This window comes from Octodon degus, unplaced genomic scaffold (assembly GCF_000260255.1).
Source record: "Octodon degus isolate 3935 unplaced genomic scaffold, OctDeg1.0 scaffold00060, whole genome shotgun sequence".
NCBI classification, from domain to species: Eukaryota; Metazoa; Chordata; class Mammalia; order Rodentia; family Octodontidae; genus Octodon; species Octodon degus.
In genome coordinates, this window is record NW_004524636.1 from 8,140,072 (window position 1) to 8,154,303 (window position 14,232).

Below are 14,232 nucleotides of genomic sequence, written 5' to 3' on the forward strand. Positions count from 1 at the left end.
AAGTTTGAGATTGCAAAGTATCAACAAAGAATATTGAAAATATATTGTCTTCTGCTTATTCCTATGTATGACCTAGTATCTTAATTTTCTGTATTTAAACCTGTGTGAAGTAAGAATATGTTTATAAATATGCAGTTAGCTAAAAGTTAATGGTAAAAGAAATAATTCAGTAGTATGATTCAACAGTTATTTTATTCTCTAGTTTATTGTGTTAAATTTATATTTTACCTTATAATGGTAAATTCTCAAAAAGAAATATATAAGCTACTTTAATTCTAGTACTTCTCTCTCACCCACCAGACATAACAGAACATTGTTTAGAGTAAACAAAGGTGAACCCAAGGGCACAGCCAGGTTTTCCTTAGGGAGTAATTCTAGCTCAACTCAAGTGTAAAGTCAAGAGTCACAAACATTTTTCCCCCTCGGGAAGAAAATAAAAAGTGAGAAAAGCTACATGGATAGCACACATCTGCAATCACAATACTTAGGAGGCTGAAGCAGGAGGATGGCAAGTTCGAGGTCAATCCTGGCAACTTAGCATGATTATCTCAAAATAAAAAAAATAAAATAAAAGGGCTGGTAAGGTAGCTGAATGCTCCTTGGCATCAAGCTCCAGCAATGAAAAGAAGATGAAAGAAACATTGTCAACCACAATGATGCCTCAGTGAAACATTTAAATATTCCAAAAGTATTTAACCTTGTGTTACCGCTTCGAACGGACTTTCCCAAGCAATGGTAGTGAAGCATTTTTCCCATTTACTGAACACTGAGACTTGCTCTTTATTTGGCTACAAATCAGTGGGGGGGTCTTATCAAATCCAATGCCCTGGCTGCAGAAGAATTAAGTCTTCTTGCTTTTGCCTAAAGCTAAGCAGAAACTAGGGCCCACTATCTGTGAAGACCTCACCTGTCTTAGAGATAAGAGGGGATTTGTTCAGCTAAAGTACTTTCAAGGCAAGGGAGACCCTAAATGCACCCCCATTTTATCTCACATATTTCTTAGCCAGAAAGACCTCCTCCTACTGACCTCCTTTTTGCCAGGCTATTATGAAACAAAGAATATAAAAAAAATGTCACTTCAGTACTCAGGGTCAACACGGAATTAATGCATTATCAAGCAAGGAACTGGCAGGCTACCGAGATGAAATATCTTGCAAGCTGATAGCACCATTAATGCTAGAGCAATAAAATATAACTTTGGAAAAAACTTGTCTTTAGCCCTTACTCCAGCTTGAGTCTAACCCTGTGGACTTGGTCTGGAGAGGTGTTAAGTAGAAGAGCTCTCCTAGTCCAAACTGCTTGAATCGACTCTCTGAAAGGTTCAATTAGTGATCTCTCAATAGTTCCATGTGCTGCAGTTTTTGTTGTTGTTCTTCTTTTTCCTCACTAATGCTCTTTATCTTTAAAGGACGTGATTCAAGCCATCAAGGAGACTGCATTTGTCACATCAGAATATCCTGTAATTCTCTCCTTTGAAAATCACTGCAGGTATTCATTCCATTCCAAGCTCTAAGTGCTGCTACTTTCAAACCCCTGATCCTCACTGTTGTCATGTATCTTGTTAAATAACTTGGTGATGTGTTTTGGGAAGAGCAAAATGCAAATGATCCTCCAGTGAGGATACTGAGCCTCATGTAAGCCCTCCTCCCCAAGAAAGCCATCGTTAAGTGCTTTAGAAATGCTCAGTCTAAATAGGAAAGTTCAGAACTATGGACACATTGCCCAAAGTTCCACTGAGTGGGAAGATTGGCAGTGGCTTAGAAAACATTTTGGTAATCATCTTACTAATTTTTATTTTGGGGGCTTTTTAAAAAACTGCACTAGTTAAGAGCTTGTGGTCTTTGGAAATGTGTCTCACATTAAGGTTGGGAGGATAAGCACGCAGTTTTGTAGAGTGGGAGACTAATTGCACAGGAATGGATGTTTCTTTTTCTTGGATGGCTAATGGATGTTTGAATTTATAAAATGCCACTTCTTTCTCTCCAGCAAATATCAACAGTACAAGATGTCCAAATATTGTGAAGATCTATTTGGGGATCTCCTGTTGAAACAAGCGCTTGAATCGCATCCAGTATGTATTATTAGCAAACCGTATTTCCAGCATGAATGGATTTGTTTAGAAACTCATTTCTGAAGGGTCAAGTAGCACTAGAGGACTAATGCAAAAGATCTTTCTATTTATTTAAATTCTTTGGTATAAAAAGCTTTTGTCATTCTTCAGAGGGCTGGAGAGAAGCACGTCAAATAAACATGTGTTGCAATTTAATCCCAAAGATTTGGGATCTCAGGGTTTTAACTTTGACAAAGCCTACAGTCTGGGTCTCACAGTGATTCTCAACTTTAGTTTGGTGTTAGGAATCACCTTGGGGAACCATCAAAAAGTCTATGCCAGGGGCCCATCCACAGATCGATTTCACTAATCCAAAGTTGGGCTCCAGCTTGCTGTATTTTAATAAAAGTTTTCCAGGTGGTCAAATGCTTGTCCTGGGTTCAGAACCCCTCAGAGACTTGCTGTGGAAAGTGCCTTGTTCTGATGTCACAGACATGCAACCAAAATATGACCATTTTTTAATTACATTTTACAGTTGCTGAGTTTCTTCATGAAACACCTGTGGCTCATCCATGGACTTTATAGGAAGTGTTGGAATTTATTCTGATTCCTTACAGTTTTTGAAAATGTGCTATTATTCCAGAAAGTTAACTCCATTTTGATAAGAATTCATGACCTCCCAGGCCTGGGGATTCCTTGTCACAAGAGGTTGTGAGCTTCAAGAGAGATGGTGGAATTAAAGTGATATACTGGAATCCTCCTACTGACAGGCCACTCCTGATGAGCCCGCATGTGGTAGCATGAGCTGGTAGGAGAGAGGACAAGAGGAATGAGCTCTGTGCTCATGCCAGTGTTTTGAGCGCTTTAACAATGAGGTTTTCCTTTTTCTCCAAAAATGTTGTCTAGAGGACTAGAAATGTATGAGTGCAAACATCCTGTGCTCCACCCAGCTGCTCCTATCCCGCCTGCTAAAGCAGCCACTGCAGCTGCCTGCCTCATCCTCTCAGCACTGCCTGTTACCTACACACTGGCCTGACTTTCGGTCGCCAACACCCGCAGCTGTTTAGCCGAGTGTGAGGTGTGATCCCTGGAGCCTGCTCTGTGTACATGCGGGAGACAGGCTAGATGTGCTAGAGAATTAACACTCCAGTGTGTACTAACTCTGAGCACCTGCTCTGCGGGCTAGAGCTCCAGCTTCCCAATGATGACTTGCTTGATACCACTCACTCCCTGGATTGACCGCCTGTTTCCTCTTCTTGCTTTCCCACTCCTTTGTTGCAGTTGCCTCGGGCCACCTCCAAAATAAATCACTGGTACATAAGTCTCTATCTCAGAGATTGATTCCTAGGTCACCCAAACTAAAAAATATCCCCTATTTATTGAATTATTATTATTTCAAACCTGAGTGTTCTGCTTATTTCTGAGTTTGGGTGAAACACTTCCCTGTATGTAATAATCATACTATTCTTAATGAAATGTTTTGCATGTTCTTGAAAGGAATTATGGGAATCACGAATGGCATAAATGGAAATTACAGTGTGCTCTCTTAATTAAAGAGCTTGAGGGCTGGGATGGGGTGGGAAGAGGACATTAAAGTAAAATGAAGAAGCCTCCAATGAGTTGAATATTTCTTGGAGATGTCCTGGTGCCAGAGAGAGCTTAGGGAAAGTGCTGGTTCCACCAGGCAGCCTATAGGAAACAGTGTTACAACCAAGAGTTTCCATTTAAAGCAAGACAAGCAAGGCATAGTGCCCCGTCAAAAACAGGATATGGGTTGGGAGATAAGCTCGGGGACTCAGCACCTGCCTGGCAAGCACAGGGACCTGGGTTCAACCCCCAGTACCGCATGCTGTGCTGGCCTGGCCATGCTGGCCTGAAACCAGGCATGTTGGCACATGTCTGTAATCCCAGCACTGGAGAGGTTGAGACAGGAGGATCACTATGTCCAAACAATAAGATGCTGTACCAAAAATTAAAAAAAAAAAAAATTAAAAGGATAAATGTTTTTAAAATGAACAGAGGAATGGAAGTTGGATAGGTGTGGGTATAAGTGGATGAGTGGAGAACAATGGGATGGATGACTGGATAAGGGACAGTTCTGTGGATCAGAGGTAAGAACCTAAAGGGACACTCCTTTGCAGATGTAAACACAAGCAAATGAAGTCTCAGTGGAGTTGAGTTCCAGTAATTGAGATCCTTCCTTCTTGATTCCCTTACTAAACCCACCAAGCCACGATCTCAAGCATTGAGTTAGATCAGTCTTGTGGGCAGTCAGACTTACAGCACAGCCCAGTACATGGGGGACCTAGAAAGCCTCTCACTGGAGAAAATCATTTCTGGCTGTAGCAACCACTGTGATTCCGTGTACTTTACCAGAAACCTAAAGGTTGTGCAGTCTGAGGTGGAGCAGGACCCTTTCCCCCCATAGCCCCTGTGTCAGCCTCCAGCTCCACTGTGGAAGCTGCTCAGGCTCCCCTCAGCTCTGCAGGCTATGGATTCTCAGCTTGAGGTCATTCTCAGGCAAACTGGAGGCAGTGGGCCAATTTGACTGGGAAAGAACATGTAAAGCTGTTGCCTGCCCTCTAGTGGACGTAGGACTATATGACTCCAGGTTTCCAGGACTCCTCCCGATTGGAGTGAAGGTGGAGGAGCAGCCAACCCCATCACTAACACAGCTCTTTCTGTATCTCTAGCTTGAACCAGGCAGGTCTTTGCCATCCCCTAACGACCTCAAGAGGAAAATACTCATCAAAAATAAACGGCTGAAGCCTGAAGTTGAAAAAAGTGAGTCTGATACATCAGTGGAAGCATGCCTCATGCGTTTGGACAATTCAGCTGTCTAAAATGAAATTTATTTTAAAACCACCACAGTTTGAGGGGAAAGGAAGTAGTTGATGGTACTGTGTATTCTGTCCAGAGCATAGTTGTCATGTTTGCATGTAAGTTTACTTTGCATATGAACTTATTTGCACAGTGGAAAAACATATTCAGAGACTGGAATTGGGAGGGGTCCCAAAGAACAATGAGAAGAAAATAAAAGCAGCATTAAAAAAAAATGTATTTCGTACAGGGTCTCACTACACAGATTGGATTTGTAGTGATCCTCCTGTTCTCAGCCTCCCTAGCGCTGGGATTACAGGTGCGCGCCACCATGCCCAGTCTCCATTGCTGCCTCAGTGCACCCTGGGGATGGGGCCAACACGGCACAACATGGCACCCCGGGGATTGTGCACCCCGTCCTCGTGCCTGACTAAGCAGGTGCTTTAATCCACTGAACTATCTGGCCAGTCCTTAAAAGCAGCATTTTGGTGGTGATGTGTCTTGATGCACTTTCTTTCATGAAAATTGTGCCAATGTCCAAGCGGGAGCGCCTGCCAATCCCTAGTTTCCTTGTACCTTACGGCTTGTGACTTGTCCCTACAGGGCTCCCACTTTCCCACTAAGTACGAATCATTTCATTTGTCCTTGTCATACTGACTTACAATGGCTTTTTGTTTGCATTAGACAGATCAGCTCAATCATACGGGTTGAAAATCTTTTCCTTGGAGTTTTGTTAATCTCCAAAATGCGTGTCTCCTTTCACTTTTTCATAATTACTTTTAAATTTGGAATCAGCATCAGATTCTCCAGTTTATTATTTCTTGTTAAATCTGGCTCTAAATCCTGTGCCTTTCTCTCAAACTGAGTGACCAGAATTTGGGAGGTCTCCGCTGCTTCAGGAGTTCTTCCACATGCGTGTGTTGTATGGTTGGCTGATGTATCTTACAGTGCCCAGAGGAGCAAAGCTAGGTGAGCTAGGGACACTGAGCCTAAGAACGTGGCCAGCAGGTGACTGAACAACAAGTTTCCTGTCCCTCTTTATTTCTTGCTTCTCAGCATTGGTTTTAAAGTCCACATGTTGGGTGATCTAACATCTGTTACCTTCTCCTCTGTTTTTCTTTTTAATAACAGAACAACTTGAAGCCTTAAAAAGCATGATGGAAGCAGGAGAGTCTGCTGCTCCCGCTAGCATCTTAGAGGATGATAATGAAGAAGAAATAGAAAGTGGTGAGTCCTTCTTTCAAGTCCTGCGTGGCCAAAATACTTTGTAAAATAAGGAAAACATGAATTTCTTTCAGTGGAACATTTTGTATATCGATGGCAGCGTAATTCCTAATATTCAGGTGCATATTTCCAAGTCAACCTTAATCTTTCAGATCTTTTTTTCCAATTATTTCTTGCAATTTCTCTACACATTGGATGTTAGTGGCGCAGTGATCTCCCCTCCTGTTATACACTCGGTTGTCTGAAGAAAGGCAGAGACGTGGCCTTGAATCACTGTACATAGCAGGCAGGGGCTGGACTAAGAAGTACACACTTGTAGTCTCTTGCTGTCAGCAAAGCTTTCAACTTCAGAGTTGCTCCTGATGATGGTGGCAGGGCCAGGAACACAAGGTGAGGGGAGAACCTTGCATGAGCAAAGCATTGGTTTCCACCTGTGACCCAGAAACACAAAGTCAGAATTAAAATTTCAAATTCAGGCTCATGGGCACTGGCACAGTGAATGCCTAGCATGAAAGATTCCCAGTTTCCAACTGTGTGGGCCTCCATTCTCTCTCTCTCTCTCTCTCTCTCTCTCTCTCTCTCTCTCTCTCTCTCCTCCCCTCGCCCCCCACCACACACACACACACACACACTCAACATCAAATTTCTCCAAGTAGCCAGCTCACCAGAATTCTGAATAAAGGTGAATAATTTTGACAAGGCAGCCTTGCTTAAAATATTTGATTATTGGCTGTTAAGTACTTGTGTTGGCCCTGTATCTATCACCATAATATTTTGATTTAAGTTGAGCGGGAGTGAGAGTATAACTCAGTGGTAGAGCATTTGCCTGGCAGTATGAGGCCCTGAGTTTGACATCAGCACCTCCCCACCCAAAAAAAAAATATCTAGATCAAACCAAATGGGTCATTTGAGAGTTTAGGGATGTTTTCAGAAAACTACCTATTTACACTTTCTCATGAGAATTAACTAATAAAATGACTTGAAATTGCACTAGTTATACAGTATCTTGCACGTACTCAAAGGCTTTGGGCTAAATAATCTAGAATTCTTCTGGAAACTTTCTTCATTTATACAAACATCTAGGTCAGGTTTTTAAGAAATCAAAATTCCTTGCATAGCTTGCAAATCCAAAAGCTATGAGAACTGATCTTATTCACAAACCCTTACAAAAGCCTCCTTACTTTACCCAGCATAGTAAGTGGCTCAGTTGCCTATCTACACTGAGAGACTGACTCCATTAACAGAGAAGAGTCAGAATGATTTCCCTCCATAGGTTTATGTTTCAGGAAAGATCTGGGAGGCCAAAGGTACTTGGTGTTACTCAACTGATTGCCTGTTGAAATGATCTGTTCTTGTGAGTAAACCATCTCCAGAGTTAGAGACTTGGAATGTCCTCTCATCGTTTTAAGATCACCTGGTCTCAGGTTGCTGGTTTTCCCTTGGGCGTTTGAGGCAGATGCTGGCAGAACAGCTTGGAGCTGGCTTCACCAGAAGGTTCTGTGGAGCTGGCTGTCCAGAATGGCTGGCATGCCTTTGGTGAGAGCCCAGCCAAGCCCACTGGACAGAATGCATCCTAGCAGCATCCCCATGTGGCTTGGGCCCCTCACAGCACGGTGGCTACGTTTCTGGATATCATATCCAACAGCCTATACAAAAGACAAGTTGTGGGAGCTGCTACATTATTTAAAAGTAATGGCTGGAAGTGGCATCACTTCCTATGTTATTCATTAAACTAGTCTTAGGGCTGCTGAAGTTCAAGGGAGCAAGTGAGTGACAAGAATGGAAATCAGCACAGCTATCTTTAGAAGACACAACGGGTAACACTGCCTACAATGCTATTTCCAAGTTTTGAAAACACTAAACCAGAAAGACTTAAAGGATTGGAAAGAATACATATTTTAAAAGACCAACAAAATACTCCCAAAATGCAAAAGGATGAACACTGAGCAAATTCAGTCCTTTAACTCACCTTATGTTTCATAGATCATAACCAAAATATGAAAGGCACCATCAATACCATAATCCAGTAAAACAAACTGGAGAAATCATCGATTAAGTTAATAGGAAAAAAATATTGATAATAAGAATATCTGTTCTAACTAGGTATTGTCTTTATGCAGCCCAGCAAAATAGATATTGCAGTTCACTGATCAGAGGAAGGGTCTGAAGCGTAGAGCAGTGGCATATTTTGCACACCTTGCAGGATGCCGCAGGTGCCAAGCAGTGGTACTAAGAGTCACTCCCAGGATTGTCTGACTGGTGTCACGACCTTTTGTATCTTGCGGTACTGTCTTTATAATATAGAGGACACTGAAGAGTGCACAAATATGCAAAATGACTTTTAAAATATTTTCCCAAACGATAAGGAATATATCTGATCAACATCAAATTAGTAATTTCTGAACACATGGTAATCTAAAATAAGGGCTGATATGATGATAGGATTATCCTCAAGGGATCTTTCGCACCTGCTACACACATACATTAATTATTCTTCCAAGCAGAAAGATATTTGTCTCTAGCAGTAGCTTATCATCCCAAAATGTACTGGAGACTTTGCTCAAGTTTCACACAGAAATAACCACAATCAATTGTGGGAAAATACACAAAAAGACAGCATCATTCACCAGATTTCTCTGTAAGGGAACACAGGTCGCTTCCAGCCCAGACATGCTTGCAAATCTGAAGTTCCCTCTGCCATACGAGGCTTTAGCTCTATCAAGCAGTTGGCTATAATTACCTTGCTGCCGCAGTACAATCCCACCATGCCTTGGATAGCTAGCACCTCTGATTTAAATACATCAGTGCAGCAGGACAAGAAACTCAGCAAGGCACAGGGCAGCAGGCCTGCCCCATGGCAGTTAGAAAGAGGAGCAGCTCTCAGTGACAGCGTGGGTCAGTTGGTGACTGTGAGGCAGGCAGTGGAGAACACAGAGTTGTGTATGGCTGGCTTGGATCTGTGCACCCAGGAATACTTAGAAGTAATAACATGTGCCGGACGTGGTGGTGCATGCCTGTAATCCCAGCACTCAGAAGGCTGAGGCAGAAGGATTGTTGAGAATTGAAGACCAGCCAGGGGTGCAAAGTAAGCTCAAGGCCAGCCTGAACTGCACAGCAAGACCCTGTCTCAAAAACAACAACAATGATAATAATAATAATAATAATAATAATAATAATAATAATAATGTGAATTTATGCACTGTTTAAAAATGGTGGTTATTTAATGCTAGCCTTCTGGATGGGGCACACTCCTTGCAGATGAGCACCCCTTAAGGTTTTGGAAGAATTCCACAGAAGCTACTCAATGAGTGTTCTAATTCAAAAATGTCAGATCCAAAGCACCCCCACTGCCAAAATATTTTCAATGCTAACATAATACTCAAAAGGTTTAGGATTTTAAAGCATTTCAGAGTCCAGACTCTCACATGAGGGACACTAAACCTGTATACATAATGGAAATTTAGTAGTGATGCTGGGAGAATTTCAAGTCTTGTTGTCCAACTCTAAAGTAGAAACACCTTGTGTCATGTTCTACACAAGACTGTAGGCAAAAACTGAGTGCTTGGCTATTATTTGACTTCATAGACTTCCCTGTTGTCTCTCCCACAGCTGACCAAGAGGAGGAAGCTCACCCCGAATTCAAATTTGGAAATGAACTTTCTGCAGATGACTTGGGTCATAAAGAAGCTGTTGTCAATAGCGTCAAGAAGGTCAGCATCTTCATGTCCCTTTTCTTTTACTACTCTCAAGGTGTAATAGCTGTTGGGAAACTACGAAAATGTGATACTGATAAGAACATGAAGTAGGCTATCGTTTTCTTTCTAAATGCTTAGGATGTAAGTATCTGCTAGTGACCAGAATGTGATACCAGCATGATGCTAAGTTTAAAAGGAAGTAAAAATACTTCCTGACACTGGCTGCAGTCACGTAATTGAAGAGTATAGGATTCACACTGTGGGCAGGATGTCTCCTTCCTGGTCTGCATGGGTCTGAGAGCAGAGATTGTCCTGTGACTCCTCACTGAATGTTAGGAAGGAGTCTTCCAAGGAAACAGCTACATCTGGCCCCTGGCAAAGCCTTAGCAACCTTATCTTCTGGTCTAGATGGACCCACCAGGATGCTGACCTTGCCTGCGGACCTTGTCACCACATCTGTCCAAAGATACAACTAAAAGCCCCTGCTCTCATCTGGGCAGTATCCCCTCTTCTCTTCGTAGAGGAATGTGTCTCCCCAGGACCCTGAGAGTGATGGAGAAGACTCTGTGATAGCTTGGGTGGTGACACCTTGCATGTGCTGTCAGATCCACTCTGCTGTGACAGGTGACACAAGCCTTCACCAGCATCCCTCACTCCCTGGGTATGTCGCTGTGTCTTCACCTCTCCTGGAAGTCAGTTTCCTCACTCCTCCCCACACTTCCACACAGCATTCTAAGAGAGGCTCTTTTCTGTGGGGCTCGGTCTCACCTCTGTACCTGTCTCCCTAATCATAAACTCTGGTAGGGGCAGCATTCTCCTTCCCTGGTCTCCTGGCAGACACAGAAACTCTGCCTCTGAAAAAGGCCCCTGGCTCTTGCTCCTCTCTTTGTGGATGGGTCCCCAGAGTGCTGGGCTGGGTCAGAGGAATGTGTGAGTCACCATTCTTTTGCTGTTGCTTGCTCTCTGAGTTGGGGTAGCCCCATTTTCACACTATTTATCTGAAGATCTAGCTCAGAGAGGAAAGAATCCTGATTTCATCTTCCAGGAAACCCTCTTCTTCTGTAGCCCGTGTGTCAAGAGGTTCTGGCCCCTGGGGTGTAAGTGTCTAGCCCTCCCAGACCATGTGGCCTTGGACCAGTATTTCCCTGCTCCGAGCCTACATTTCCTCCTTCAGGTGGAAAGAACAGAACTGTGCAAGAGACTCAGAGCCCCTCCCAACACTATGGGATTTGGGGCTGGGTGGAGAGCAGTTTCAGCCCACTCCTGTCTTATCTCGCTGTGTGTCCTGTGGTGAGTCACTTGAACTCTCTGAGCCTCATTTTCCTGTCTGAATTAGAAGATCATGAACTTTGCCTCCTAAGGCAGCTAGAATGGCAGCAGGATTCAACATAAGCTCTAGATCCCCACTGTCCATGCCCCAGCCACGGCTCTGCCTCTTTCTGTGTGGCCATTGTCAAAATACAGTCTCCCCGGGCCTGAAATCGCAGTTGTGAGTGGTATGTTAAGATCTCTTCCCTCATAGGGAGGATGAGAAAGTGGAATGAAAAAAAAGGGTGGGGGGCAGGGAGATGGCTCAGTAGAATAAACACTTCCCTGGCAAGTGCAAGGACCTGAGTTCAATCCACAGTTCCACCAAGAAAAAAAAAAAAAAAAAAAGTTTCCAACCATTCAGCCAAGAAAACCAGTGATTAAGTAACTACTATTTTTCAGCTATAGATGGCCATGATGACCCAAAAGGTCAAAATACACTTGCTTCTTGCCTTTAGGTGGCATATGGTCTCCTATGGTTTAGGGTGAATGGGCAGTGAACAAAGAAAGTCAGAAAACTCAACAGTTCAATTTAGGATAAGCATAACTGTGAAAAATAAAAATGAGGCTAACGTGGAGCGCATTGAGATGGCAGGAATAAGGCAAGCAGACCCCAAAGGGGAAAAGGAATGTGCCCTGCAGAAAAGGAGAAGAAGAACCTTCTATGTAGGGGAAGCGTAACAGCAGCAACACAGGCAGCAGGAGAGAGCACATGGGGATGAGGGTGAAGCAAGATGAAGGGGCGCAGGAGGGAACCAGGCGATGAGGGATTGGGGTGGACAGCAGAGGCCCTTAGCAATGTAAGTGAAATGTGAAGATATCGAAAAGCCTCAGGCCAGCGATATAGCGCAGTGACATAAGCACCTCCCTGACAAGCTCGAGGTCCTGAGTTCCATTCCAGGTACCAGGAAAAGGAACGGAATGGAAAGGAAAGGAACGGAATGGAATGGAACGGAAAGGAAAGGAAAAACTTCATAGAAGAGGGCAGTTTAAGATTATGATGATTTCCATTTGGATACTAGTTTAAAGGAGAATGAGTGGAGGCAGGAAGAACACTGAATTTATGCTGTTACTAGACCAGAAAGATCCCCTGGTAGGGGAGCTGGATGTGTGAGGCAGAGGACTGAATGGTTCTGCCAGGTAGAGGAAGCTAAGCTGCACTCACTCACTGATGGATTTCATGTGGGGCTTGGGGAAAGGGACGCAGCAAAATGACCCTGTAGAGTTCCTATTTGAGAAATGGGGTTCTGTTCCCTGGAGTAGAGAAGATGGGAAAAGAAAGAACTGAGCAGTTTCAATAGACCGGGCAATGTGATGTGCCTGTGAGTACCCCAGGGAGGGGTTTGGGCAGCACGGACCTCTCCCCATCAGGGCTCATTCTCTGGCTGACCTTGGGTAAGTTTCTCAACCTCTCGGTTCCTTAGTTTCCTATCTTCAAGATGAAGGTAGAGACACGCACATCACTGGGTCATTACGCATAAGAAGTGAACTTCGAACAGTGCCTGGCACGTGGTAGCACTGGAAAGGTCTTGGCTGCTGATTCATCATCACTCTTTTCATCTTTACTTTGATTTTTATCACTAGCATCATGACTACCTGTATCCAGAAGAGAGGTTAAGCTAGAGATATAAATAGAGAGTTCAGGAGACCATATTTTTGGCCATGGAACTAATGGGACTAATGGGATGATCTGTAGGGGAAGTAAAGGAGAAGGTCCTCTGGAGTCCCAGTTCCTCACCAGTGACTTTGTAGGTGAGGGACTCAGAAGAAGTCTGAGACATTGCCAGGGGAATGGAAGGAAAACAGAGCACCCAGGAAAACAGCACGGCCTGAAATGAAGACCTGTGTGGGCAGGAGCCATCAAGTGCTGCCCAGTGACTGAGAAGGCTCAGGTGTGACCGTGGGATTTGTAGTGTGGTCCTTGGTGCCCTTGAAGAAAAGCATCAGTGCTTAGGGGTCAAAGGAGCCTGGAGCTGATAGGAATAAATAGAGGCCATGTTTTGTATAAGGTTTTTTTTTTTTTTTTTTTTTTTTTTTTCTTTCGGTGAAAGGGAAAAAGAAGTGGTTGATGCTTAACAGAACCCTGAGTATTCTCTCTAGAGTGACTGAGTCCAGAGGCTGTTTGGAAACTGTTGGAAATGGTAGAGTAGGAAGGGAGAGGCTACACTTGCAGATAGGAGAGGAGGAGGAGGCCTTCAAGGTAAGAGTAGACGGGATTGTGGTGACAGGACAATGTGCCCTGCAGAGGAGCAGGGACACTTGCCCTGTGAACAAAGTGGACCAAGAGGTAGTTTGATGTGAATTTTAGTGGGAAGAAAGTTGGAGAGTATTTGTCTGATGAGCAAAGTGAAAGAAGTGCTGTCATTGTGCCTCGCCTTTTGTGCTACATGGAATTAGGACTCCTTTAGGAATCTGGCTATTGAGCTTCAAAGAACGGTGCTATGCTACATAATAGCTTTATTAACATGTCTTGGTTTGTGCTGCTACAACAGAAATATCATTGGTCAGTTGGCTTAAACAACTGAAATTTATGGCTCAGAGTTCTGAAATCCAGGATCAAGATGGTGGCCAGTCAGTTTCTGACAAGGGCCTTCTTCCCAGGTGGATCTTCGAGTGGTGCAGAGACTGAGGAACTTTCTCTCTGTCTTCTCAAGAAAACACTATTCCTGCTTGAGGGCTTTGCTCCCATCACCCAGTTATTTCCCAGCAGCCCCATTCTCCAATACCGATGTTCCATGACTTCTGACGGAGTTATGATAAACCATTATAAGCAGAAAATATCCTAAATTGAACATACATTTAATACACATAGTCTTTCAAACGCAGTTTAGCCATGTACTGTGCAGCATGATAAACAATTCAGTGTATATTTAAATTTACAGTTTTTATTATAGTAAAACATACATTGTTATTAATCCCCCCTCAAAATGGGCCTCCTGATTTCATACACACTCAACCCCTCCCACAAGCCACTGTTTGAAGCTGTCCTGGAGGTCCTTTTTCATGAGTGTCTTTAGTTACACTTTCCTGGCTGCATCAGTTTCCTGAAGTGATTGAAAGTATTTATCTTTCATGGTCATTTTCACTTTAGGGAAGAGCCAGCAGTCACATGTACCAGATCTGGTGAGTAAGGTG

At 43.5% G+C, this 14,232-nt stretch overlaps 1 protein-coding gene across 1 annotated transcript in view; it reads left to right on the forward strand.

Moving 5' to 3' along the window:
• Plcb4 (phospholipase C beta 4) overlaps nt 1-14,232 on the forward strand; it is a 427,861-nt gene that overhangs the window by 353,952 nt on the left and 59,677 nt on the right. Inside the window, exon 19 of the mRNA XM_004634291.2 lies at nt 9,704-9,804. Coding sequence (XP_004634348.1) covers nt 9,704-9,804 — 101 coding nt within the window. The remainder of the gene's footprint in view (nt 1-9,703; nt 9,805-14,232) is intronic.